General features: G+C 39.5%; 1 protein-coding gene across 6 annotated transcripts; it reads right to left on the bottom strand.

Moving 5' to 3' along the window:
* Positions 1–265: 265 nt before the first annotated feature.
* Positions 266–27019, bottom strand: osbpl9 (oxysterol binding protein-like 9). 6 transcript variants are annotated; one of them, XM_087783702.1, is made up of 24 exons: positions 26894–27019; positions 25540–25590; positions 23485–23563; positions 19293–19369; positions 13577–13672; positions 12996–13043; positions 11945–11974; positions 11808–11858; positions 11419–11457; positions 8701–8794; positions 7615–7719; positions 6424–6577; positions 5931–6043; positions 5682–5800; positions 4133–4218; positions 3879–4059; positions 3718–3802; positions 3540–3650; positions 3401–3464; positions 3176–3316; positions 3026–3104; positions 2206–2297; positions 1765–1900; positions 266–1642 (listed from the first exon to the last, which is right to left on the bottom strand). In XM_087783702.1, exons 1-24 carry the CDS (start codon positions 27002–27004, stop codon positions 1568–1570), a joined length of 2217 nt encoding a protein of 738 aa, XP_087639828.1. In that variant the 5' UTR covers positions 27005–27019; the 3' UTR covers positions 266–1567. The 6 variants fall into 6 exon arrangements, with proteins under 6 accessions (XP_087639828.1, XP_087639830.1, XP_087639829.1 ...); XM_087783704.1 differs by lacking the exon at positions 7615–7719; XM_087783703.1 differs by lacking the exon at positions 11419–11457.
* Positions 27020–27426: the final 407 nt, after the last annotated feature.

The following is a 27426-nucleotide window of genomic DNA, read 5'->3' as shown; positions in this document are numbered from 1 at the left end:
CGACTGAGCGCAAAGACTTCTTATATATTGCTTTCTTGAAAGTATAAACTTAGACCTAGACTTATTCACTTCAATTCTAGTTTCCCCATGTTGTATATTTCCTTTATAAAAATGTTTAACTACCGTCTTACTGGTGTCCTTGTGCTTTTGAAAGGCAACTTATAAATAAAATAAAGATAAAGTATTTTTATTGGTCACTTTTTTTATATTTATATATAATAAGACACATAAACAATGTCAATCTGTACACTCATCCATCAATGGCTTCAGGTGAAAACAGTTTATTTTTGTATACCTCAGTCAAACAGCATTGCACTTACAATCAACCTTAAAAGAAGTAAATATGAAAATGGTTCAGAAAAGCAGAGTACAGTTAGAAATATTGCCCTCTAAGTGGTTATTGACTAAAGAAAGACAGCGAAACGGTCGAGAACAGAAGGAGCGCTGAGAAGATCAGCAGAAAACAGAACTCTAAGCCAGTTGTTCTTTTGCCGCCTCATGGTCATCAACACGGCAACGTCCGTTATCAAGATGATTCTGGAAGTTCTTTAAGACCCGCTCTGCAGACGAACACATACATATTTGGACAATCATTTGTTCATAAAATGCCTTCAAGCGACTTCAAACACACGTCCAGAACAAAGTTCTTCTTTCGCAAACCTTCTCATTGTTCCCGTCGTGTACATGTTGCATATAATGGTAACGTCACTCGCTCTCGGATGCTATGGCTCAACGTATGGAGAAGGAAATGTGACGAATGAGACGAATTGAAGTCGGAGCTGATGGTTAAAGATGTCTTCATGGAATGATTCGATGTCGAGCCAAAACGTTCGATGTCCACAGATATTTTACACTATTGCCAGCAGGAACAAGAAACTGAGCACTAAAAATAAAAAAGTATATATATTTATATATCCATCATTTTGTATATCTATATTACTTATAAACAAGAGTTATACGTATTTGCAGGCAGGCGGGGAAGTCGTTCCCCCGCTCTGTTTTTCGAGGAATTCATCCCACCACGATAAGGCCGTCGTTACGAGTCTGGGAAAAAGGGGGGACGGGGGACGGGGGGGAAGGGAGTAGCAGCTTTCTGTCCTCAGTCACCAGATTCCCTGAGATGAAGAGCGCCGGTTATTTTTGGAAACTTTGTTTGAAACAGGAACTACAAAGCTTTGGCCCCTCCAAAGAAGATGTGTGAGTGTGTGTGTTTGTCGGGAAACTAGCTCTGGCTCGAAAAAAGGCTGTGGTCGTGTTTGGCCAGAAGACGTTTCTCCGCTCTCGCCTCGGCTGCCGAATCTCACGTGGCGCGGCGGTGGAAGGAAAAGGTCGCTCACATCGAGAAACTCAAGTTCCCATTAGTGCCTCCTCTTCCTCCTCTTCCTCCTCCTCCTCTTCTGGTAGAACTCGCTCTTCCAAATTAGGTCTTACAGTCTAGATGCTATTTTGCTCTTTATTTTACGAGTGTCAGTCATTCGAAGGCTTGTGTCAGAAGTGCTCCTGCAAAAGAGTTCTTATGAAGACTCTGTTGTGTCTGCAGGTGTGAGTCCATCAGTGCGTCGATGCCTCAGTGCCTCTGAGAGGCTATTCTCTTCAGTAGAGGTTCGTCGTAGACCCAGCACTCGCCGTCCTCGTGGAATAACTGCACACGGAGAGAAGAAAAATAAGATATAGGACATTTCTCCATTTTATTATCCATCTTTTTTATCAATAATTGACAGAGAAATGTGAGTATAGTAGGCAGGTGGTGGTTGGACGTCTCACCCTCGTCTCCCACTGCTGCTCGTTCTCCTTCCTCTCTCTGGCTTCCGCTCTCTGCTTCTCCTCCAGACTGTGCTTGGCTTCTGTGGCTGCATCGATGTCTTTACGCTTCAGGTTCAGCGTCACGTCTCTCCAAAGTCTGTCGGGAGTGAAATGGGCACAAGGGTTACATGTGAACATGCACTTTTAGATCAGTGGACCCTCAACAAAAGGAACATTATTTTGTCAGGATATTCTCTTCATCTTTTAGCCTCTGACACATCAAAAAGTTTCTTGCCGTCACTCAAAAACACATCTGTAAACTGGTTACATATAGAGTTTGTGTTTAAGAGAAACCAGTCCAGAGCTCCTGCACATAAAGTTTGTTTTCTGTTCGTCATACTACGTTAGTTGTTTAAACGTGGTTTCTTATCTGAAGACAAACTCCTGCTTCACACGACATACCTTCGAGACTCGTAGTCCAGCTGGTCTTCCAGTTTCCTCACTTTCTTCTTAACGATGCCCAACCTCTTGGTGTCGATGAAGGTCGAGTTCTCCTGCAGCACCAGAGAATTCGTTTAAGGAGTTGTTTTCAATCTTAACTTAACAGTAGACGAACTTCTTTACAATCTTAATATGCTACAATCAAATTTCAATTCCAGCTGGAAAAACTGCTAAATATCAAAAACGAATATATTTTAACTCTGGTAAGAAACAAGAAAACGTGACCCGTTAAAAATACAGCAAATCATGGCAATTTACAGGCGTCTGCAGTGAGAAAACATGTCTTTATCTTTTACTCAACACTTCTACACATAAAGGCATCATCATCACAGTCACCAGTGGTTCAGACAAAGCACATGAAAAGAGCAACTTAGAGTGAACAAAACTTTCTTATTTTTGCTGTGAGCCTGCAGATATCAAGGATGGCGAGTGATGGATTCGATTTTTATGCTTATAAATCAAGGATTTTAATATCAAGAATAGCCATAATTCTTACGCCGTCTACGTCGTTGACCACGCAAAATATATATTTACTAAAATGTCTGTCACAGAAAGTAACTTCCTCTTTAACAGGAAGTATGAGTCTGATCATGTGTTTTTAATTCTTGGGAGGCTCAAAGCATCTCGATTATCTCCGTGTTCGTCCTCCTCTATCAAACACCCACAAAAGCACATTCCTTTCCTTCAACATCACTTCAACTCTTATTGGAAGATTATAGTTGATAATCCGTTCCTTAACTTATATTAAACACATGCATCTTGCATAACACGGACGACTTACTCCACTTATCAGCTTGGAGTACATCACTCCGTTCCACTCGCCCTCAATGGAGTAAAAAGACTTCTTGTCATTTGGTGCACTGGAAGATAAAAATAGTTATAAACATGTCATAGTTTATCTTTCACTAATGAAATAAAAAAAAAATCTTACAAAATCTCGGCTGTGATCCGGTGCTTCTTGCCTCCGTAGAAGGGTTTGGTGTGGAACACGATGGTGGCACTGTAGCCGGTCTTTGAGCAGGAAATGTTACACTCTCCGCCGAGCTCCACCCACGGCACCGTCAGGATGGATCTGGACAAGGAAGTTTGGGTTTGAGTGGTGCTCACGTCACAGCAGATCTACACACAGATCTACAGGAGGAGACGAGGAACGAACCTGCCGTAGCCGTTGGGGAAGGTGAGGATGTAATGTTCGTCGTGTTCCAGACACGACACACAACCTGGACCGGAAAGAAAAGACATTCAATGACGATGCATTCAGAGTCCACTGGTGTGTCAGACGTCCTCCTGCGCACCTTGTCCGATATTGTGGACGCCTATGGACATTCCTAGAAACTTAGACTTGGTCCAGATGTGAGCGTTGAACTGAATCTTCTTGTTGGAACACTCGGCGTAGAAAGCAGAAACTGGAGACACAACAAGAGACGGTGTCAAATAAATATAGAAAAAGTCCAGCGAGTCGATGGAACTCACTCGGAGGATGATGGGACACTTGCTCGGCCACAAAACACACGCTGTCTGGCGAAGACCAGGGAACTGGACCGTCTGACACGGCGTCCTGGAGGGAGACGAGGACATGAGAATCACCTTGAGGATTAGATATTTTTCTGTGGTTCCGCTTCTCCGGTTCTCACCGTGGGCGGGGAGGACTCGTCCGTCTCGCCGGGCAGATCCCAGTGGCAGTAGAAGACTTCTCCTAGGATCGGATTATAAGGCTTTTTGGCCACTGATCCCTTCCTACCCGCGTGGAAGGCCGACAGATACCACTTCACCACGTACACCATGCGGTCCCTGGGATCCTGCTGCTCAGCAATACTGCAGCATCGACTCATGTTAACGTCAACACTCGACACAACAGACGATCAAACAACACTTGTGCGATCTGTACCTGACGAACAAGTCGGGATGCGCGAAGAAGTCGGCGTACATTTCTAACAAGGACCTCCGTTCAAGGATGAAAGTGGGCAGGACCACCTGAGGGGGAGAGACAGACAGTATGAGCGAATGACAGGTTGAGGGTTCCTCTCCCACAATGCAGAGCAAACTGTAAATGGACTCAGCAAAAACTGGATTGAAAACTTGGGGGCCTGATAAAAATGGCCCACAATTTATCAGGCCCCCAAGTTTTCAATCCAGTTTTCAGTCATATTTGATCAGTTTAGATGAGTATGATCATCTTCTATTGATTATTTATCCATGTTAACACGAAGACATAATTAAATCATCGATTTTTTTTTAATTGCGTCTTGATATTTAATAGTTTGATTTACCATAATTTAAAATATAAAATATTTGTACACAAATGCATTACATATTAGGGGTGTGTATTGGCAAGACTCTAACGATACGATACGTATCAAGATACAGGGGCCACAATACTATACATTTCGATACTGTAGTAACAAGGATATATTTGGAGTATTGTCGAGTACTTGACTCTGGTGTCGCAGAATTTACAGACCACATGACTCTTGATGAAGTCGTAACTGCTTTCATCTTTTAAAAAAAACAAAATATGTCCAAACATCAGCTTTAAAAGCTGCTGAAATCAACTGTATTTGTAAAATCATTGTAAACCAATGAAATTAGCTGCATAGGATGTAAAGACTGCTGCCATCTATCGGCCAAAAGTTGAAATGCAAAAAAGAAAAAACCCTGCGAATGTTAATTGTACATTAATTCAATTGCACATTTCAAATCATACCATTTCCCCCCCCCATAAAATGGCATTCTAGGAATGCATTTGTAAACTGTATTTGCACAAATAATTATATAAATAATTATATTTACTATATTTTAGTTCAGTTTTCCTTATGCATGTTACTTTTTTATTTTGAACAAGTGATTCTATACAAAGAAAATCATTTTTGACACAAACTTTTCTAATAATTTAATGGCTCAGCAGGGCCAGAATGTGACGTAACTGGAAACTGCTCCCCTTTGGACTGATTTATGAACACAGAGAATATGTGGAGGCAGATCAGCACAAAATGAACACAAAAGAACAGAAGCTTTTCTTTGGCAACCTTTCAAGCCGACGCTGTAAATCAAAGTGAGTGAATATATGGGCAGTGAATGATGGAATGTATTTTTGGACTCTGGGTTGCAGTACTGAACTGTACTAAAAATAAGTCAGGTGTAGATTAAATTGGCTGAAGAAACTTTTGCTCTCACACGGTAAGTTAGTATTGTGAACATACTAATGTAAATAAACAAATCATTTAGGTAAGAATATTGTGACTGTGATAAACACAGAATAACAACTGACCATGTAATGAGGTTGTATCAGTTAACAACAGTATTGATCCAGTATGGGTTTATTGATGGTGCCCTTTGACCCCAAGTTTTTTTTTAATTTTGAAGCACAAACTTATTGGTGCACATAATGGAATTTTTATTTGTGAGGACTTGCTTCAGATGGACTGTGAACCTCTTACCTTGGTGAGATCCATCCCTAAACGGACTTGAGAGAGCAGATGCATGATGACGCTCTTGTGCTCCTCCACAGACTCCCTTTCACCCTCATCGTCGCGGTCGTCGTGGCTGTCGAAGGCGTCTGAAGGAAGCATAGATATAAGATATTTCCACGCAAGTTAAGTCACTTTTCAAACTGTGATAAAGGACGCGATCACACAGCAATTACAAACGTCTACCAACAAGGGTTTTTTCGTAGGACGGAGCCTCACCTGCTTCTGTGGTGCCGTTGGACATGGTGGAGTTGAGGGACTCTGTCGTCTCTGGTCGTTTCAGTGCAGATCCATCATTGTTAAGGGGCGAGACTGCAGGTGCTCCAGAGGGGCTGAGGACGGATGGACATGATGACACTGAGAAATAGGCTTCTGCTGCCAGACTTAAATACATCAAGATAGGCTTTACTTTTACACATTAAAAACCAGTAGAAAGTAGAAATGCTACAAAGGTTTTGACATCAGAACTTTAATTTTTTCCAGATAAGATATTTGTCATCATTATATATATATTCTTATTTTTTGACACATGTAGGCCAAATCCTAGAAGGTAGAAAACTTGCTCATAATAATTAAAGTATTTAGGATTGTCTCCATCTTTACCATTAGACCATAGTATTTGCTTTGTGTACTAAGAGATCAAATTAAACAACGTCAGGCCAGAGTTTGTCCAAAGGATTTTTAACTTTAATAGTGGTGGCGATGTACTAACTTGTGTTTTGGAGATGTGGTACTTTGGTAGAACTCGTCTGCGTCGTAGAACTCGTCCTCGCTGGATGAGTACGAGAAGTCTGGGACCGAGTGCGAGGGCAGAGGCATGTGAGCCGGGGAGGCAACACCACTGCTGGGTCCTGAAGGGCCACTCCCTGCAGAGGAGCCAAGCACATTATCAATAATAATACTCATACAGGGCGTCAAGTTTCACCCGTTCTTATACACGGCGTAGCTCAACCGAATCAATGCGAGGCCAGCGACTTTATGGAAGATAACATTGATTCACGGCGAGGCAAGCGAGGCGGCGTGCAGGAAGGAAAAGCGAGGGTCTTTAACAGTGACGGGCTCCTCTGCAGAGGATATTGACAACACTCTTCAGCATGCAGCTCTTCTTAGTGCCGGGCACAGCATTTTACGACTGCTGTGTCAGCGAAGATGATAAACGGACAAGAGAGCGCTGCAGGCGCAGGCTTTTTAATTCACTTTAGGGCCATAAACAGCGCCAGGGCTTGCTGGAGAACTTCAGCTCCAGCTCGTACATCAACCTTTCTCTCCTTCCTGAATCCAATCTTACTTCCAACTTTAAAACATAGTTAACATATATTGTTTTTTAAAATAACAACCAGCAAAAGTTCACTACAAGAAAGTGTATGAAGTTAACCTTCTTGGAGTTTTACATGCGCAGTGACTTCATTTACAAATTCATGGAGATTTGAAACAGTTGTTGGAATCAGAAGTGGTACAGGGAAAAAGAAGCTGCGAGGCGTAAGATTTATGATGCGAGGAAGGAGCTGCCAGCAAGGTTAGAGGCTGCATTTAAAAGGGAGCGGTGATTTTAGTTTGGAACATTAAGTCCGCAGACCAGTCGATATCCTAATGCTCACCCCTGTCCACTTCTTAAACAATAACACAAGAAGACACTTTATGCATCAGGCCACTCCCCACAGCCAGTTTCAGCAGATTTTGCAAGAACCCAGGGATCATTATGGTAGGTTGGGGTGACTGACCCTTGCTAATGCAGTCAATTCTGCTCCAGCGAAACTTTTTTCCAATCTTCTTTGTCAACTCGAGTCCAAACCTTGACACTAAAGTCAGTCACTTCAACTTCCCTTGACCGTTTGTGATCAGCGCTTATGAGTGAAGTCGGTCTTTTACGAGATGATCGTTCTTAAAACAGAGCGAGAGTCACCTGTGCTGTTGGGAGTCGGAGTCTGCAAACTCCCCATTACCGTGACGACGGGACCGACAGGTAACGTTGAAGGCCGCTGGTCAGATTTACAAACCTGAGAATCGTCTTTTCAAGAGGAGAAGAGAAGGACATTTCTCAGTTGAGGCTAAACCAAGTGAAGGCATTAAACGATCAGGCACTGCAGACAGATGCTTCAGCTGTGAGGAGGATTACAGTCGATTCAGACTCATTTAGAATGCCCTACTTTAAAGAGTTCTTTCCTTTTCACAGCATTTTTCATAGACCAGGAGACACGAAATCGCAGGATGGCATTTAAAACGAGACAATTTACAACCAACAGAAAACCCCTTTCTATTGCTGGAATTGTCTCCCATGGAAGCACCGAACAGATAAAGTTTTATTTTCAAACAGTCGATATGTTTTTAAATTGCGATCAAGACAGAAAAGCTTCAGAGGCCCAACAGTATTGATCCGTCATTCAAGTTTCTGCTCCACATTTCAACGTGCCCAGAGGAAGAGGGGAACATGAGAAATACGATATCGACTCTGGACAGTCGAAGCGGTAATAAAAGATACAGATGAGGGGGGGTATCACGCACACAGTTTAGTTGTGTTTCTACGATATCGAACACCAGGTGGCGCTGTTTACTCTGTAGGATAACTAAAAACACATGGAGCCTGATCTAAAATATCTGTCTTTACAATGACGGCTTTATTCGCTGATATATTTGCTCTACACAGCAAACAATTTGTTTTTAAGAAAAAATTGATCAATATGAAAGCACCAAACAATATTGAGAAGAATAAGTGTTTTTTAAGAAAAACATTGCACACGGTGGCTCCATCTGAATTAAAAAAACATCCTTACCATTTGGAAAAATTCTACAAACTATTTGAAAACTCGAAAGCCATGAAAATTTCCCTAAATCCGGAAACAAGATGAATTCAAAATAATAAATGCCATAGAAATCATTATTATAACTGCAGATCCTCTTGGGAATAAGATGAATAACTAGACCATGTAAGACAAACACGAGTTTGAAATACTATCAACAATGTCTTCCTACAATAAAACATCCAAATTACCTGCAGGGAGTGTCGTCTGAGTTGGCATCGTGGTGTTGACTACAGGAGTGTCCAGAGGCGGCTGGTAGATCCCATCTACTGGGTTAATGGTGCTCTGAAAAAAACATTACGGTAATAGAAATGAGTGGAAAGATGAGTGAAACATTTGCTGAAGCTGCACTTCACTGCCTGCTTACTGATTCACACAGATAACTCAGTGAAAGTGTTTGATGACAACAATTCTAAGAATTCAATATTATTAACCTGTTGATGGAGAAAAAATATGCATCAATTTATAACCGAGCTCTTGTTTGTAGAAGTCCATAACTTTATCATGTCCATGACGTCATGCCCCCTCTTAATGTCTGCCTCTTTATAAGCAGCTTAGAATAAAAGTAATATTACAGGTCGTTTAGTAACACATCTTAAGTTTAATTCTCAACATTAGGACTAAAAATAAAAGCCCTCCTGCCACTGCAGTTCTCCCCTGAACTACAGGGTCAGCCATAATACATTCATCAGCACAAGCTAATGTAGAAACATATCGACCGTTGGTCTAACAAAGTTCCCCAAGGGCACATGATGCAGAGCAGGGACCAGATTAGTCAGCGGCCTTTTGTTGTCCTGCAGGGAAAAAAGTGATTCTTCCCATACGAGTTATTTTTTAAATAAATATGAGGCAATAGGGCATTGTTGTCATGATGACAGCATTTGTGGGAAAATGAGACGCTTTCGCAGCATCGTGACTGAACAGCTCGTCAATTAAAGTGTCGATAGAGATTCAACCAGACAATCCATTCTCATTTGCTGCTCGTCTGAACTTTACACTTCCTCTTGAATGTCCATTTCACCAATTCTTATCATCATCATAGGTAGGATGGAATTCAAGGTGAAGCTGGATGAGGCACCAAGTAGATAAGATTAAGCACAACAACCCAAGTTATCCAGATGTGTCGTTTGTTTCTGTTGAAAGATTGAAATAATAAATACATTTTTGTGTCGGGCATTAAAACCTTGACCAGAGAAAATGTTTTCTCCATTGGACACTGTAATGTACACTTTTTTCACACTAATTTTTTCCTTTTTTTATGGAGATGATTAATCTGAACAGGAATGTAAACAAGAAAGATAAGATTTTATAGAAAGAGGTGGAGTCTTTAATGCTGCATGTGTGGATTTTTAAACAAACTTAAAAAACTCAAATCAAATTACAGACAAACTGAACGTGACTGTTAGCTTCTGAACCATTATATCAATCTCAATAAGCTTTAGGGAAGTTAAACAAAAGAGAACTGAAATCTCACAAGTTCCTGGCAACTCCGAAGCAACATGCTTCTAGTATTAGAAAACATTTCATGCTAAACCGTGAGCTGTGAAGCTGAGTGGTGTAAAGCTGCAGGTTCAACTTCACTGCTGCGCTCATGACGGCTGGATGTGCCGGTGCTGTGCAGTCGCACCATAATGCTGTAATACTTAAAGCATGAGATTAAAAGTCAGAGATAAGAGTAGAGCGGCTGCATAAACCATTAAGATCCTCTCATTGGTATTAGGTCAGACACATTGTGGTAAACAAGGCCAAAAAAAATAAATCAATTCTAAGGATCATTTGTGTCGTACCTTCGTACAACATAGTAGCGTTCAAGTAGAAAAATCTCTCATCAGCTTCATTCAAGAAACTATAAGATTCTTTACATTGATGAAGGTACATCCTTAATAGGTATTGTACTTGCAACAAATTAAAAATATATTAAATATAGTTAACACAAAGATGAAGTGATAAAAATTAATATTAATCTTTTTTAAAGGTTCCATTTAAAATAAATGCATTTTTTAATTGTTTAAATTTGCCCTTTGTCTTGTAGTTTATCGATAAATAATTTCAAGATCATTTAAAACATCTTTATATAAATCCCTTTATGATTATAAAGTCCCTTATGATTATAACAACTATATTTTAAGTCTACTTATGTTATTAAATATTATTAAAGCCATCTTTACATTGTCTGTGTGTTTATGAAAAATTATACGTCATCTCTGTAAAATACATTTCCATTTCTGATCTAATGTTTTAAGTTCAAATCTCTAATGGACTCCTTCACAATGCAAACTCAATCTTCCACGGCCGATTTAATCCGTTTCAACTTCACCTTGCCTTAAAAATTATGACTTAAACTGAAGGTTATTTATAGAACTCCACTGACCTTATTATGGCTTTAAATGTATTTAAGTGTCTATTTTACTGAGGTTATTAAAAAACAGTGTCCACACTGACACGCGTTCTCTGAAGGACTCGCTGACACATGTGAGAAAAAGATGGAGTTGAAGTGTGTTTTACCTCAGGCTGACGTAAATAGTCGTGGATGGTTCAATAAGCAGGCAGTGTGTACACAGTGAATCAATAGTCAAGTATTTGACTTGCATTAGTGGGTGAAATGAAGTGCAAAAGTCACCCCCATGTACACCCACATACATGATGCAGCGATGTACATTCTCCGGGTCCAGGTGATCAGAAGGGTTTCCACCCGTTAATGGAAAAAAGGATTTGAATCAAGAGAGTCGGCATGATCAGGAGGACAGCGGTGGAAGACATGAGGAAAAGAGATAGAGCTCTTCATATTAGACGTCATGCACTAAAGAGTCTAGCTGCTCTTCTAAAGTCTGGAGCAAATTAGCGGGAAAAGAAAGTCAACAGTTCCATCGGGGTTTTTTTTTTTGTCGGACGGAGGATGTCAAACTTACTATAAGTCCGTTTGCGTGTTGCTGTTCGTTACTTTGGTCCTTAAAATTTTAAGAAGACATTGTTAGACTATGTGAAGCATCCAGAGCATCGGTGATGCATAGATATCCATCTCTTTAACCATGCATGGAAAATAACTGCAGCATTAGTCGCTTCATGACGCTCCATATTTGCTGCTCCTCCAGTGGAAGTGGAGCAAATACAGAATGGAAAAAACTACATTTGTGATGAAGCGATCACTCGCACATGCTCCCCCCCCCCCGCTACACCACTAAACTGCCCAAGAGACAGAAAACAGAGCCCGCTGACCTGGTCTGGCAGTAAATGATCATGGAGAAAATGTCAAGACAATCACAACTAAAGAGGGACGCTGTGCTGAGACGGTGCTTACCTTGGCGATTTGCAGAAGTACAATGCAGTGCTTGATGGACTCTACCATACTCTGGAAGAGCAAAGAGGGAAGGGAAATCAATTGGAAGGCTTTAAGTGTGAGGAAGGCATAGAAAAAAATGTAAAGTGTGAACCTACACAAGTCGTCTCTTTCAAACTTTCGATCGTCTGGAAAAGACAAGACAAAGTTGAACATGTGCATTTTAATAAATAGGATTTTAATTATGTGATGAGAAAACATCTTCATTAAAATACACTATCGTGACAGGCCAGAATAGTAATTTCTTTTTTTACTTTAGCATATGAATTTGTCGTCATTTACATTCTGCCGTATACTTTGCTCATTTGTGTGATGACAAAATAAAAATAATATTAAACATCAGATCTATTTATTGTGCCATAACTGAACACATCTAGATGAACTACTAGAGGTTTGTGAGAAAGAGAGTCATCTTCCTTAATAACTACATTTTCCTCCACTTGTCTATTCTTTGTTCATTAGACTTTCGACCTACACAGGTCAGTGAGTTGCTGTGTGAGTCACTCGATGAGTAGGATACTGTTGTTTGAATATTTTGTTTGTTATAGTTGTATTAGTCAAACGCATGAAATAGACAAATATTGGAAAATGTGCGTCCTGGCAAGTTCTGCAATTAACAGAGTAAACATTATTTGAATATTACAAAAACAAAGTATACAAGGCTTTAACTTATATATGTGAAATAAAGATTTATTTAACTGGTGAAACTAGACCCGTTTATCAGATACTGTAACGAAAAGCATTCAAACTAGTTTATAAGGATATTAAAAAAAAAAAAAAAAAGTATCTTATGACCGCAATATGAACCACTATATTTCAATGATTTTACTCAAGCAATTATAATCAGGAAGTATTGAGAGGAAATATACAGTAAAAACAAACATTTTATAGAAGCAAATAAGATCTCATTTATATTTGATTGACCTTTCATTTTTTACTCCAAATATTACTAAAGCGTATGTATATCTATGTATCTATATTTGGTTCAATGTCATCGAAGTACGACATATAGTTGGTTCTGATGTATTGGATCCATACAGTTGACGCTTCATTGATGAAACTATATCTGCGTCCTTGCGTCAGCTGGCACTCTAACAGAGGAGCATTGGAAACGTGACACAAGCCAAAGGAAGCTCTGCTGATACTCACTCGACGTGATTCATCCTCTTTACTGTCCTTGATCTTCTCATCAAACAGCTGTGAGTGATAAAAGCAAAGAAAACAGACGGAGCGTGACCATGAGAGCGATCCGCAGAAACGATCCGACGGCAAACGTGTTCCGAGTGTGTTTAACTACTGGTAACACAGCAGGAAATGTGTGTACAGTTCATTTTTGGCCTATTCGTCCAGAGCTTATGTCAACAATTAGTTGTTTTTTGAGGAGGGCGTGACACAATTAAATGATGATTCATAGAACACTCGCTTCTCAATAACGCATAGTGTTATTGGTTATTAATATAAATGTGTTTCATCGCTTCAAAGGGGACAGAAAAGTCACTTCATGGACTCATGAACGGGATGTGCGAGCAAAGAATGTTGATTATCACATGGTTTTCAAAAGCACAAATTCTTAGATATCGCTTCCATATTAGAGCTTGATTAAATCAAAAGAAACCACTGGATACGATCATGAAAATGGAAAATTATTACTCATTATTTCAATCCCCTGTTTTTCACGTGTAAATATGAAGTCTTATAAAATGGAAGAAAAAAGAAAAGTGTCCTCCTACCTTTTGCTGGTCTATCAGAATCTGCAGGTAGGCGTCAGCTTCAGCTAGCCTTCGGTCAAAGTCTTGGACACTTGGAACAAATCCCGTCTCGGCCTCCTGTGGTCAAACAGAGATATTTTTATCCGGCTTGCACGAAAACAGTCCAGTGCAAATGTATCCGGCGTCCGAATAACGTCCATATTGTTTGAAGTAGTCTGTCAACATTAGCCTGGAAACATGTCTCCGGGCCAGGAGCTTTCTCACTGAGCGCAGGACAGCGATCCAGGAGAATCTTCCAGCAAAGTTCCACACAGCACATTTTTGAAAAAGCTTGCAATGACAAAGGGACAGCGGCACAGGCTGTCTGGATGTCACTGTTCAAAATCTAACTAGCACTCCTGGGAATTTGGATCGACTACAAATCCTCCAGAGTATTTGTTAGCCAGTTAGGAAATACAGCACATACACTGTAAAAAAGAAAAAAAAAAAAGGTCAATGCTCTACAGTAAGATCCAACGGACCAAGCATTCCAACGGGAGGATTAATCTGGCATTGAAAGGAAATGAGGAAGAAAAAGAAGATAAGACTTCCTCGAAAATTTTCATAAACAATGGTGAAGGTGGAGAAAGTTTTCCATGACTCGCAGCGGTGACTAACGCTCGGAAAAGGAAAAAACGCATCGTTACAAAACACAAATGATGTTCTTTGGAAATCAAAATCCGTCCAACCGTCTTAGATGAATGTCTTTCTTGACTTTGATGCCTCCTGCCAACGTCTCCAGGAGGACTCCTTCTTTTCACCAACGACAATCTCTTAGGAACGTGAAGGAAAGCCATCTGAGGCAGGATGTGATGCTGAACGCCGAGTGTTGCTTACGTTTAATCGACACATCCTACTGGTTTCAGGGAGAAGTGTCTGTGAAGCGGCCACCACAGAGGCTGCCGTCAGCTGACTGACTTCCTCAAAGGAGCAAAGGTACTTTGTGATAGGTCATAGCTGACCACACAGATGCCTGAGCAAAAACCAGATACATATCCTACAACAACAAGATCAACCATGATTTTTTCTTTTTTAAATATCAGATGGATTAAAAAAGAACCTTGACAAAGATATGGAATTGTGTATTTTTAAACATACTACCGATTACTTTTTCTTTCAATCTCACCCTATGTTTAAAAAAAACAAACAAGTTTAGCAAATGAAAAGGTTAAAACCTTTTCATTTCAACATGATTTGCAGTAGTGTTGCTAGAAAAAAATGGTTAATGATTATTTCCATCAATGTTTTACAAAAAAAGTTTTACCGGATGTTTAATATTCAATCTCCCGCTTTGTTTGTTTAGTAGTAGCAATTACTTTATTTATCTTAGATTGTTTTTTTTAAATAACTTGCCCGAACAAGTTAAAGATTACATTTTACACACACATGAAACAACATGAAATTCTTGCTCAGCTGCCCATGTGACCTCAGCTAAACATGAACGAAAGTATCCTACTTTTCATTTAAATTCAGAAAACATCCAAATAGTGCCAGACAACAAAACTGATAACTGATCTTAATGGAAATTGTTACAATTGATTCGAGGTATATTTCTATTTTCACTTCATACTCTCAGACAACATTTGAGTGAAGGAATATGTAAAAGAGTGACGCACGGATGATGCGAGGGTTTCAGGTTAATTTACTTATGACCAATGTTTGTGCATGTTTAGCCTGTGGTATATATTGGTGTCAACTCTGATGCGTCATACTGTTGTTTAAGCTTTTGTATAAAGTTAAATTCTTGTTATTATTAATCAAACCCAGACAAAGTGCTTCTAAGGAGCTACCACAGACACTTTGAAAATAATATGATACAAAATAAAATGTTATTTAGTTCAATCAATTACATTTTTATGTAACCATTTTTTGCTCATCCACAAACAAGTTGATGTTTATTAAATGGATAAGTATTTCCTTTTTAACCTAAGGGTAGAAAATCACTGTATTTTGTAGAACATTTTATTATTGTTTTAGTTTTTAATACATTAATATCCATATAATTGATGATTCATCAGTCACAGCAATTTGCCTGTTATTAGCTGGAATTGGTTCAAGGATCCCGAGACCCTGGTCTAGTTGGACGAGTAGTTAACAAATACAGTATAAAGACATCTCTGCAAAAAAGTAATTTTTACCTAAGAATGTTCAATATCGAAATAATACCTTTCTAAGATAGATTCCCCTCAGAGCAAATGCAGTTTAATTGAAGGCATTTAAAACCAAAAAAGAGCCTAAACTTATTTTGTATTTTTTAGTCCAGTGAAACGAAAACACAACTAAAATAAAGGGGGGAAAAAAGGGCTTAATAATTTATTTATCAGAAAAAAAAAAATAATAAAAGATAAATGACAAAATGATTATTGGTGAAAACAACATTTTGTTTATGTAAAAACAATATAGACTCAAAGTATTAAGTATTTGTAATTTTCTCCAGATATATATTGTCAAAGTTAACACTTAAACAATCAAGTATTTTCAAATTGTTCTTGCTTACTTAAACACAGGAGAGCGAGGCTGCTATTATTACGTGTCACAGAATACTGCTTGTTTTGTAAACAAAGAAGAGGGCATGCAGGCTAATAACTTTCAGAGAGGGAAGACCAAAACATTGGTTGATTCATAATCAGGTGATATGCTCCAAAAATATTTAAAGGCGCATGTACACGACGGTTATGCAGCAATGTAGGAATGTCTTATCAGACCAACATGCTAATGTCACACATGAACATCAACAAACCCACCAGACCGATCCAGACACGACAAACAAACACATCCTCCGCTCTATGTTTCTATTCATCTTTCCAGGCTGTGTGACCCACTTTGAAACATCGCAGCTCCAGCACCTCACTGCAGTGACTAGACTTCTGTCTTTAGTAACAGTCGTGCAATTGTAGTTTGTTTTTCTACTCACCAGGTATCTCCATCCAATAAACATGCTGTGCTACACCATGTGCAATTCTTCCAGGCCATCGAGGCAGAATGAGGATCTTTTCCGTTCTACTCTTCTCGTCTCCGACATCGGACCAGTTCAGGTCAACATTCCTTTAACCTCTCCTGCCAAATAAAGAGTGGACAATCTCCTCCTCCTCCTGCTGCTCCCACTGCAGTATGCCAGGACAAACTAGAGCCGTTCTGGCCAGAGCTTATCCTCCCGCGTTAGTTATCAGCAGAGTGTTGGATATGATGCAGAAGGAGCTGAATTAATCCCGGACCCTCCCCTGGCAGGAAAGCATCACTTCCGCTCATGCAGGCAGGAGACGGAAAAAAAAAACCAAGTGCCGCCTCATCAGCTGCTCCTATTGGCTAATGCAGCAGGAGCAGATGTTTGGTCGTACAAGCAAGCACACCCGACATTGGTTACTGGTGCTCATGTGATTTAAGGACTGCAGTGTGTGTGTGCGTGCGAGCGCCTACTGCTCAAGAATCTGACTTTATTTACCAGAGAAGTGAAATTTATGGGAACTGACAGAAAATAAAATAAATAAGTTTAAAGGAAAAAAGATAAAATTCTCATTCTAATGCAGAACATTCATTTTAAAGAGCTTACGATTGTAACATAACAGGAATTACTCCCAGTATGTTTTTTCATTGTCACAAATTAACAAACATTGTTTAAAAGCAACTAGCAGGATAACTGTCTCCAAATCAGACAAGTCATTTTGTAGTATGATAAAAGCTAACTCTAGTAAACCAAACGACAAGACCACATATCATTTCTCTTCCTTTTACTAGTCTTAAAATATTGTCAACATAAAACTGTATAGTAGGGGTGTGAGAAAATATAAAGTGCAAAATTTATTTTCACGATACTAGGGATTCAAACAATCTATTATCAATTAATTGTCAACAAGAGACAACTCGATAAAAATAAATAAATTGCAATTAATTGCGTTTTGAATCCATAACTCCTGGCGAGTCCGCATGAGGGCGAACACAAGCGAAGCAGAGCATTAACCAGCGGATATGTGACATGGTTACCACACTTTAGACACATCTCTCATCTGGCAGCCTGTATTTTGAGTTAAATAGATCTACAACAATCCAGTCCTGGGTTACTAATGTTATTATGATATTGTCACATTTCCCAAGAAACTGGCAGCCAGTGAAGAGTTTAAAGGATCGGATAAATGTGAGTTCTTCTACTAGAGCGGGTCAGAATTCTCGCTGCAGGGCGAGACAGCTCCTTCTTGTTTAGATATCAAAACAGACCGTTGCAATAGTCCAGACGAGAAGACACAAACGCATGGATTATTAGATAGCATGTATTACATCCTCCGCAGCTAAAGAGACCTAGAAATCCTGCGAGATCCTGGCAAAGAATGAAAACGTCAAGATACAGTCGACTCCTGCAGAAAGTCATGTGGTCTTTAAATTCTGCAGAACCAGAGTAAAGTACTCAGACTTTAACTACATGCTAAAAATACATCTTTGTTCTTACTGTATCGCGATACATCACAATACATCATATCGTTGCCACTGTATCGTAACAACTTATCATACTAGTAAATTAATGATAATAAACACGCCTATAGTAAAGGCTAGCGTTTATCGAATGAATCTCTACAGAGACTTCCATGGATGTATAGCACAAGGATGCCAAAAACATCTGTTCAATGTATTGTCCTCAAATATCACTTCCGTCACGCTGCCCAGATAAAGGATAAAGCCTCAAGTTCTGTGATAAACTGAGAACCCCCGTCTGTCCTCGCTCTGATTTCTCTGGTTCTTGAATTACGGAAAACAAGGATCAGCTTCCTCCATTACGAACACCATTTATTTTTCTCACCAGAAAACCGGATTACAGATACAGAGAATAATCATAAGTAGATGTGCACGCACACACACACAAACAACCTTTCAAACAACCTTGCTATAAAGTAGCTACAGAGTTCAATGTCTCGTCAACTACCTGGCGGCGAACAAAGACGTCACATTAGTTGTCCTGAATGTCAGTCAGGTGACCCGTTGTTGACGTTCCTTGATGTGAAATTGATGTTGCAACACAGATCAGTGGGACCGACAGCTTAAAGAGCAGCACATGTACATGTCACCACGGCGACATATGTTGCAGTGAGAATGGATCCATATTTCATGTCACACCATCGACTTTCCCCTCAATCCGTCAATGGCAAAATAGGCGGAGTCAACTTGAAACATATCAGGTTTACCAAAAAGCGGAACACACAGAATTAACCGATATATTCCCTCATGACGCGTCTGATATAGTATTTCATTCAAAGATCACAACTTTTAATCAACATCTGACAACACTTGGGGTTTATCCAGATAGAAGTTCACATGTGATAATAAGGCAACGGCCAAAAAGTTTAAACTTGAGGATGAATCTCGTCTTGTCACGTCTCATAATAAAATCCTAAAAAATGCAAATATGTAATGAAATATTAAAGATCATCATCAGGGGATAGTTACCTTTAAGGCTTATTTGTAATAATGCAAATTATTAGGTAAATAAGCCCTCTATTCGTAACACCTGCTCTTGTTAGTCGTGTTCTACACCAAATAGCATGTTCAGTGCAGTCAAATAACAGCGGGTTTGCCATAGGGAAAATATATGACGTAAAGTTAAAGTCGTTTTTTCTCCCAATATATGAGCAAACATGAAGTTGCCCTCCAGCTGAATCTATTTTCTTCACGTCACTGGTGGAGCCGGAGACTGATGCAGACACACACTGACCTGTAGTTGGAGGGTGTGGCGGAGGATGGTTCCCTCTAAGGCATTAATCCACTTCTCCCGCTCGTCTGCATCTCTGGCTGAGGAGCGAAACAAAGACAGGCAGCGATTAAACCAGATACGAAAACACATCTCGTCTAGCGTCGCACATCGAAGACATGGTAGAATGACAGGGTCATAGTTTTTTGAGAACCATCTGACACACAGTAAGCACTTCGACAAATAGGCTGATGCATCTTCGGTCAATATCAATGAAGATGTTTTCCTAAGTAAACACAACAAAGGCAAATATTAATTACAATAAAAGTCAAATGTGAATTGGAGAAAAGAAACTAGAAAATCCACATTTAGAACACTAAACTAAATTGAGATTTTCTGACAGTAAACAGAAACAGATGCCAGTTTAATATCATAGTTGATTCACTTCAAAGTAAGACACTAAATCAATATAGAAACCCTCTGATAGACATGCATATTATTTATCTCTGTTTCTTAAATTCATAATACTGACATAAATATTGATTACGTCCTTTCAAAAAATGAAGCCAGAAAAACATTAAATGTTCAGGCCAGTCCACTCTAATGGCCCTGCAGCTAGACATGATTCCCAATAGAGAAAAGATGAATGGCTGATGGTTTTTTTACCCTTTGTTTCTTTGTCCAGTGAATAACAAGTGCTTTTTTTATAATTTATAAGGTAATCAACTTAATTCGAGAGTGACATTCAATGCGTTGTCTTGACCTTTTAAAGTCTTTAAATCTGTTTGTATTTTTAACTGTGTATTGTTCTGTTGTTTACGTGCTTGTGACCCTGGTCTGCCAGAGACACTTTACAAATATAAATTACTTACTTAAGGAATTAAACTGCATGTCTATATTGAATTACACATGTTCATATTCTATGGATTGGGTGGAATAACAGAAAGATAGATGAACATTGTTAATCTATTTATATAAGTGGAAGAGAAACTTATTTACGCAATAATTTTAAGACAAGTGCTCTAGCTTAACACAGAGCTGACTGACGCTGTGTCTGTTCTCTTCTACAAGTCCTTGCTGCCAACAACTCTACCACTCAATATGGTCCATATTAATATTAGTAACAACAGTATGCTAATGTTTATATAAATAAAAAGTGCTTTGTCTACCCTGGGAGGGGGGACTTTGATTTGTACCCCTGGAGACGCAGACCAAAGCTCAGGGGATGTGGATTTTAGGCTCACTGATGCACAGAGAGTTTCATAGTTTCTAAAATAGTTTGTTTGTTTTGGTAAAGGGGAAGTACAGATTATTGTGCAGTCACAGAAAAGTCATTTTCTTTATTTCATCTAATGTTAAAAAACAAATGACTTATTAAGCAGCCAGTGCTTCAAGGACAATGGCAGCAGACTATACTAGAGATTTAATTTTCTAAAAGAGTATAACTGAAGACTTTCCTATATTGCACTCAAAATCCCATTTTCTGCCATCTGCTTGACTGCAAGAGTTCAAGCACACAAAACAGTCTTGTGGAAAGGATTTATCCCCCTTCTCTCTGGTCTCCTTTTCCAAGTCACCGTTCCCTTTGTTGTTCCACCATTATCGTTTCAAAACGCTGAATTATTGATACCACCTCTCTCAACATCCACATTCGAGGTCATAATGCACAGGAATAACCTCCTTCATTTATTGATTGATGTTGTAAGAGATCATGTTTGACACCAAATCTTTGATCTGGACACTGATCAAGTTCTCACAATTTCTCAGGACGCAACACAAGAAAGAAAGAGACATTTGGGAAGTAGTGTCTTATCAAGATATTTTTCAATTAAACGTTTTTTTTCCTTCTGATTTCCAAATAAAGTGATTGACCAACACTGCAAGAGGAAGACGATTGATAACTACGGTAGATGGGAGGCAGGGACAGAGGAAGCTATGAGGCTCTTAAGCTACTCTGATGAACCGGCAGAGGACAAAGGGGGATGAATAATGGATGTCCCACCAAATAAAAAGGACAGTACAGAGTTGTTCTCTTGGCCAGCAGTGGGTCAGTGTCCACAGTCGGTCACTAGAGTTGTAAGAGAATCACGTTACAACAAGAAGAGACTCAATGACAACATGTTTACTATCACTTAACAGCAAAAGAGAAATCTTGCTCGAGTGATGAAGAACGGAAAATCAACCTGGAAGCTCGTTTTTGACAAATGTGCAGTCAAATTCAGTCAAAAAATAATTTTCTATGTTACTTCAATTTAAACTAATGGTTGGACAACAAAAGTAAACCTTCAACCATATTAAAAGTAATCACAGCATATCTGACATCTGCCCTGGGAGTCACCAATTTATATCTAAAAGGGCACTTGAGTTAGCTTGGTTACCCTCTCATGGGTGCTACAGGGGTCCGACTAACATGCTAAATTTCTTTGTCTCATTCCAAGAAAGGTTTTAAACTAAAGAGCTTTGTAGCTCAAATATTGCGCAAGTCAGAGCCTTTAGAAAGTCGCAAGTCCTCCAACATTTTTGGCCTACTTTTAGCCTTTGGCAGCTTCCGCGTCATTTTAGAAATCTGTCGCGATTGGCCGAGAAATGAAGCCAACAATAAAATATTTTTAACTAAATTACATGGCCTTTGCATTTTTCATTTTAAATATTTTTCACGGTTTTGTATTTTACAAGAATCTACATGCAATGCCTGGTACTTAAGGTATTATTGTCACAAATGTATTCTTCAAGAGTGTTTTTATAGATGCAGTGATTATGCACGTGTGATGTAGTGAACACGATGGAAAATCAAATCAAATACATTTTGATTGTGATCACCTTAATAGTTTTCTGAAAAAGACACAACTCATTACCATTACCAGCCATAAAGCACCAAGGTTCCTGCCCCTTGTATTCACTGTTGTCAAGTAATTTCACTTAAAAACAACTTCTAAGGTCAATAAAATACTTTAAATTTTTGTATTCTTAAATAACTAGTAATAAACACATTTGTCCAAAAGCATCAACTTCAGCCGACAACTACTGCAATAAACGTTCCACTGAACGACAACATCTCAAATACAAATCATCTCACAATTATCACAATAAAATATTAAACTCCCTTTCAAATTGAAATGAAAATAACTTTTAAACGTATATCACATATAAGCAAGAGCATGAAAAGCAGGTGGCTCCGCCTGAACTGTGACACTCGGAGAGCAAACAACTTCTCTGTATCCTCCGGCTTGAGACTTGCATGCATGTGGACGAAGACGCATGAAGTTTTTCCTCTTACCCTTCCGCTTGTAGAACCACAGCATACAGCTTCGGAACACAGACATGGGAGAGGGCATGGAGGAGGTGAGAAGGGCAGGGAGTCCATGGATTGTGGCTAATAAACTTCAAGAAGAAGGAAAATGGAAGTTCTGGTGGAAGGAGTGAAGTAAGTAGGGAGCGAAAATGGATACTAATAAAAATAATGGCGGATAAAGTTGATGATAAATGATCAGCGAGTTTACAACATGGTGGCGGAGGTAAAGAGTATAAAAAGGAGTATCTGCTGTGTACCGGACAAGACAGTTCTGCCAAAAGAGGAAAAAAAAAAGGCTGGCACAGAGAATAGGTAGGTGGGGGTGCTGTGGCCGAAGGCAATCCTGTCCCCACTGGATCTTAAAGAGCAGACAGTGCCGGTGGTGAGGCGAAAGATGGAGAGGAAGAGAACAGAAAGACCAGAGCTCAGAATCGCACTCAGCAGTATTCCTTTTATTCCCTGAGGCGCGACTGCGGAGACAAGCGAGCAGCGGTCCTCCTTCAAAGCGGCAGTCAGGAAGTCGGATTATACAAAATACAAAAATAAACTCCTTACTTGCTTGTTCTTTTCTGAGACGGCTCTATCTTCCCCGCAGTAAAAACACAACTGGCATTAAGTGTCCGATTTTTTCCGAGCTTAGCGCCGTTCCGAGAGCGAGAGGAAAAAGCTTGGACGCATGTTCTGACAGTGCTTAGATGTCTGAGTGCATGCGTTTCCTGGCATTAGAGCAGACCAATCCAAGGCTTTAAAAGGCGGGGAGGGAAAGAGAAGTGTGTGTGTGTGTGTGTGTGTGTGTGTGTAAGAGAGTGAGTGAGCACATAAGCAGCATCAAGTGATGTAAAATTGAGCATGGAAAAAAAAGGAGTAGTGTGGGCAACAGGGGAAAACTGAGAGGAGTGAGTGGAAAAATGTAAGCCATCTCACCTTGGAAATGGAAAGTCTTCTGGTCCACAGTGATGGTAAAAGTGCTGTCATCCTCGTCATCGATGCCGATCACAGCTCCCTGAGCAAACAGACACAAGTTAAAAAAAAAAGAAAAAAAGGTGAAGTAGGCACAGAGTAATAAAGGTCATATTCTACCTGGAGTGTTATTGTCTGGCATTAGTGTGCTAAAGACAGAAGGAATACTGCTCCACATTAGCTGTTATACTTAGACTTACATCTAAAGTAAAAAATCAACGGATGTTTCTTACTAGAACACAACAAAAACAAGACCAGCGTTAAGTCACTTTGAGAGGATGTGGGAGGGGACAGGGTGGGTGAGATCTGGGAGAAAGGAGGAGGCGGAGGAGGCGAAAAAGGCAGCAGCACAGGAGCAAGAAGTGTATGTACAAATGTTTGTGTCTCTTTGTGTGCGACAATTACATCACACACACGGAAACTGATGTAGAAGTGTGTTTGACAGTTCTTCGAAATTTATAGTCCACTCTTCGATGTTAAAATACATTTTCTGTTGGTTCAAAATAGAATTGCAAGCCAGTCTCTGGTAAACTTTAAAACACAAATTATACATGACACTCGTGGCTCAGACTCATACAGTTTAGCTTTTAAATAACCGATAGATTTAAAACAAATCCCAGAAAGATCTATTCTGACATCATAGAGCATTAAGAAACGTAAGATAATATAAATATATCAAGTTTTGGGAAAGGGCAACCGAAACGGGCTCTACTAGGTGTAAAAAGTCAAATCAATATAGACAAGATTGTTTCAACGTCAACATATTTCGTCTCACTGTTTAACTGCATTAGAAATGTAACATCGGGCAACACTAGTATGTGTAATGATGGTGTCATGTCCAGAATGAGGTCACTCATTGAAGTTATGGCTTTGCTGCCCTCTAGCGAAGATTTACCAACACAAAAACATACACCAGAGACTTTTCAAACAACATTCTGTCTACAGTTTAGCTATTTAGAGCCACCTGAACATGCAAAACTAACTGGAATATGTTCCTAAATCAGGACTTGGTTTTGTTTACATGAGATCTTCAATCTAAATTAAATGTGATGTTTTTACTGACAACAAAGTATCAAGTCAGCTATTTTTTACAGCTTATACTCTCCATGATCTGTGGCCAGAAAATAAAACAGTGCAGATCTGTTGTCTCACACGAAAAAAATCACAAGTAAATAAAAATAAAATGCTTTTTAGTTAGCATTAAATGAGGTTTTGTTTGATAGTTTCATAGAAAGCCCTTTGTTTTAGGGACGCTCGCATTACTTCATGTTTTTTTCATGATGACAAGTAAAAGAAAAACCTGTTTCTCTCTTCTGCTTCCAAAACAACAGAAGGGGGTTTGACGCTGAAGTTTACTTAAAGTGAAAGTTCACCCAAAAGTCAGTGCCACCTGTGTAGGCAGTAGACTGTTTGCGGTGTGGAAGCATTCGCTAGTGTTTACCCGGAGAACATCCTGTCTGTATAGCTTGTTATTCTATAAACATCTGCTACAAGCCATCTTAAAATATAGTCATGTTTAAGTTTTAAGATTTCTTCTCCTCGAGGCTTCAATACAAGAGGGAATTTACAGACGAGCAGTCATTTTGGACAAAGATGAAGACAAATGAGCTTCACTTGCTACATTAAAAATGTTAAAGGGAGGGAGAGAGTGGGAAGGGTCAGAAAGTTTGGGGGCAGATTGTTTATGATTGAAGCGGTAGACAATAACTTTCAGCAATTAATGCTACATAGGAAAAATAAATATTATACAATTACGTATAGCACTTTCACTACAGACGATATAGAAAGTTTTTGTATAGTGAAATGTAGTGACAGTAGAATAACCATCAGAGGAAGGTTTAAAACTATTAAATTCTGTTGGTGCTTAGTTCAGTTTTTGTATTGGCTATTTTGTGTGTTATCTCATTTCATTATTTTATTAAGTAATGACACCACAAAAAAATCCAACACTGGCAATGAAAGATTATTTTTCTGATTCTAAGTACATTCACATTGAAGGAGGAAAGTCCAGACACTTACTCTGAGTCGTACACAGCCTCTTCTGGAGCCTCGCATCATCTTGTCTTTTGACTGCAAAACAAAAAGTGATGGAATTAATTATTTTTTAATGCCCTGGTCTCCAATATTTAGACAAGCCATTGGAAATAAAAACAAAACACAATGCAGTAAATACAAAACTCTGCAGCGAGAATTCTTACCAGCTCTAGTAGAAGAACTCACATTTATCTGATCCTTAAAACTCTTTACTGGCTGCCAGTTTCTTTCAGGATCAATTTTAAAATTCTGGTTCTTACTTTCAGATCTATTCATGGTCAGACTCCTCTTTACATCAGTGATCTGATCCAGCCTTACACCCCAGCTCGGGCTCTGAGGTCTGTGGATCAGAATCTACTGATGGTTCCTGAACACGCTTCAGGACCAGAGGAGAGAAATCCTTCCAGACTGTTGCTCCTAAGCTTTGGAACGATCTTCCTCTCTGTGTTTGATGATCTACTGACTCCTTCAAGAAACATCTTAAGACACTTTTATTCGTGCAGGCTTTTCCCTGATACTCCGTCTCGGTGTTATCTTGACCTTTCAAGCATATATTTTATTAGGTATTGTTTTAATTGTTTAAGCGCTTTGTGACCCTGGTTTGGAGAAGCGCTCTACATATATAACTTACTTACAATACACAGAATATGATTACATCAAAATAATTGTGGACAAAATGCTGCAGCAAATATTATAAAGCTTTTCTATTCTATTCTATAAACAATCCAAATTATTTGAGTAGAAGCAAGATACAACTTTCCCTTTGTGCCATTGATGAATAATGATTCCTTCTTTTCTCTTCACGCCATCTTTTCCAAGTTAAATCTTAACAGGATTACAAGTTGTATTGTCATGAAGTACAACAGAATACTCTTTATTCATACACTTAAAAATAAGTGTAAACCCACCTAGCAACCACTCCCCTCCTCCCTCGATAGCACACAGGTTGCTTTCCCTGCTTGACAAGTATAAACAACCGGTACCGACTTTTAATATTTGTCAGCAAAAGACAAGAAAGTCGCATTTACTTACACGTTTTATTGTTTGTATAAATCGCGCACTAAGGAGCGTGTACGGTGAAGGTTTACACGCAAGCTAGCAACAAACAAAAAAAAAGAAGCTAATAAGTAAGATCCAGGCTATTGATTGGTCATGCGGTCTAAAAGCTGCTCCCTGATTGGTCGAGGCGAGACCGATGACAATGCAGACCCGCCCTGTGTTCCAGCTGAACTCATGACAAACACCAGGCCCTCTCGCTCCGACACCGGCCCGAATATCTGCTCGAAAACGGCCACAAACGCGGGCTTTATCGCCGGCCACGCGTGGGCCACGGACGTACCGTGTAGTACGACAGGAGGCCGGCGTTGTAGTCCAACACAAACCAGCGGTACTGCCATCCTTTCATGACGTTGGTCCACTTGCTAAGCGGTCCTTCCATGATGGACGCCATCTTTGCAGCGGCGACGGAATGGGAGGGGTCACGATGAGCTGGGGGCGTGACGTCAGCACCCACGCTGGTCTCTGACATCATAGGCGACAGATTGTAAAGTTGGGGAAAAAAAAGTTACCCGTTTAATAATGAATCCCATTACTTTGAATCCGTAGTAGCAATTGTAAATGAATAAAAATAATAAATAGCCCTTATTACGCAACTTTAGACGCCAATTCCAACGAGGAAGATCAGCTGTTGTTGTGACTCACACACTCACACCTGGATTGTTTTCCAAAGAATTGTTCTTCAAAGGTGTGCCAGTTGAAAAACTATCCATTGTCCCGAAATAGTTGTGAATATTAATACATCCAAGCACACAAAAGTACTGCACACATAAACATAAAGTATGCTCAGGAGTTTACTAGTGGATCCCAAACATA

The sequence above is a fragment of the Callionymus lyra genome, chromosome 2, assembly GCF_982586985.1.
Source record: "Callionymus lyra chromosome 2, fCalLyr1.hap1.1, whole genome shotgun sequence".
Taxonomy (NCBI): domain Eukaryota; kingdom Metazoa; phylum Chordata; class Actinopteri; order Syngnathiformes; family Callionymidae; genus Callionymus; species Callionymus lyra.
Note: the sequence above shows the minus strand (reverse complement) of the source record. Positions and strands in the feature narration are given on the sequence as shown.

Coding starts and splice junctions, on each gene's coding strand:
- osbpl9 (XM_087783702.1), bottom strand. CDS start 27,004: ATGGCGTCCATCATGGAAGGACCGCTTAGCAAGTGGACCAACGTCATG. Junction 11,458..11,807: donor TACTTCTGCAAATCGCCAAG/GTAAGCACCGTC, acceptor TAAAATTTTAAG/GACCAAAGTAACGAACAGCA. Junction 8,795..11,418: donor AACACGCAAACGGACTTATA/GTAAGTTTGACA, acceptor TGTTTTTTTCAG/AGCACCATTAACCCAGTAGA.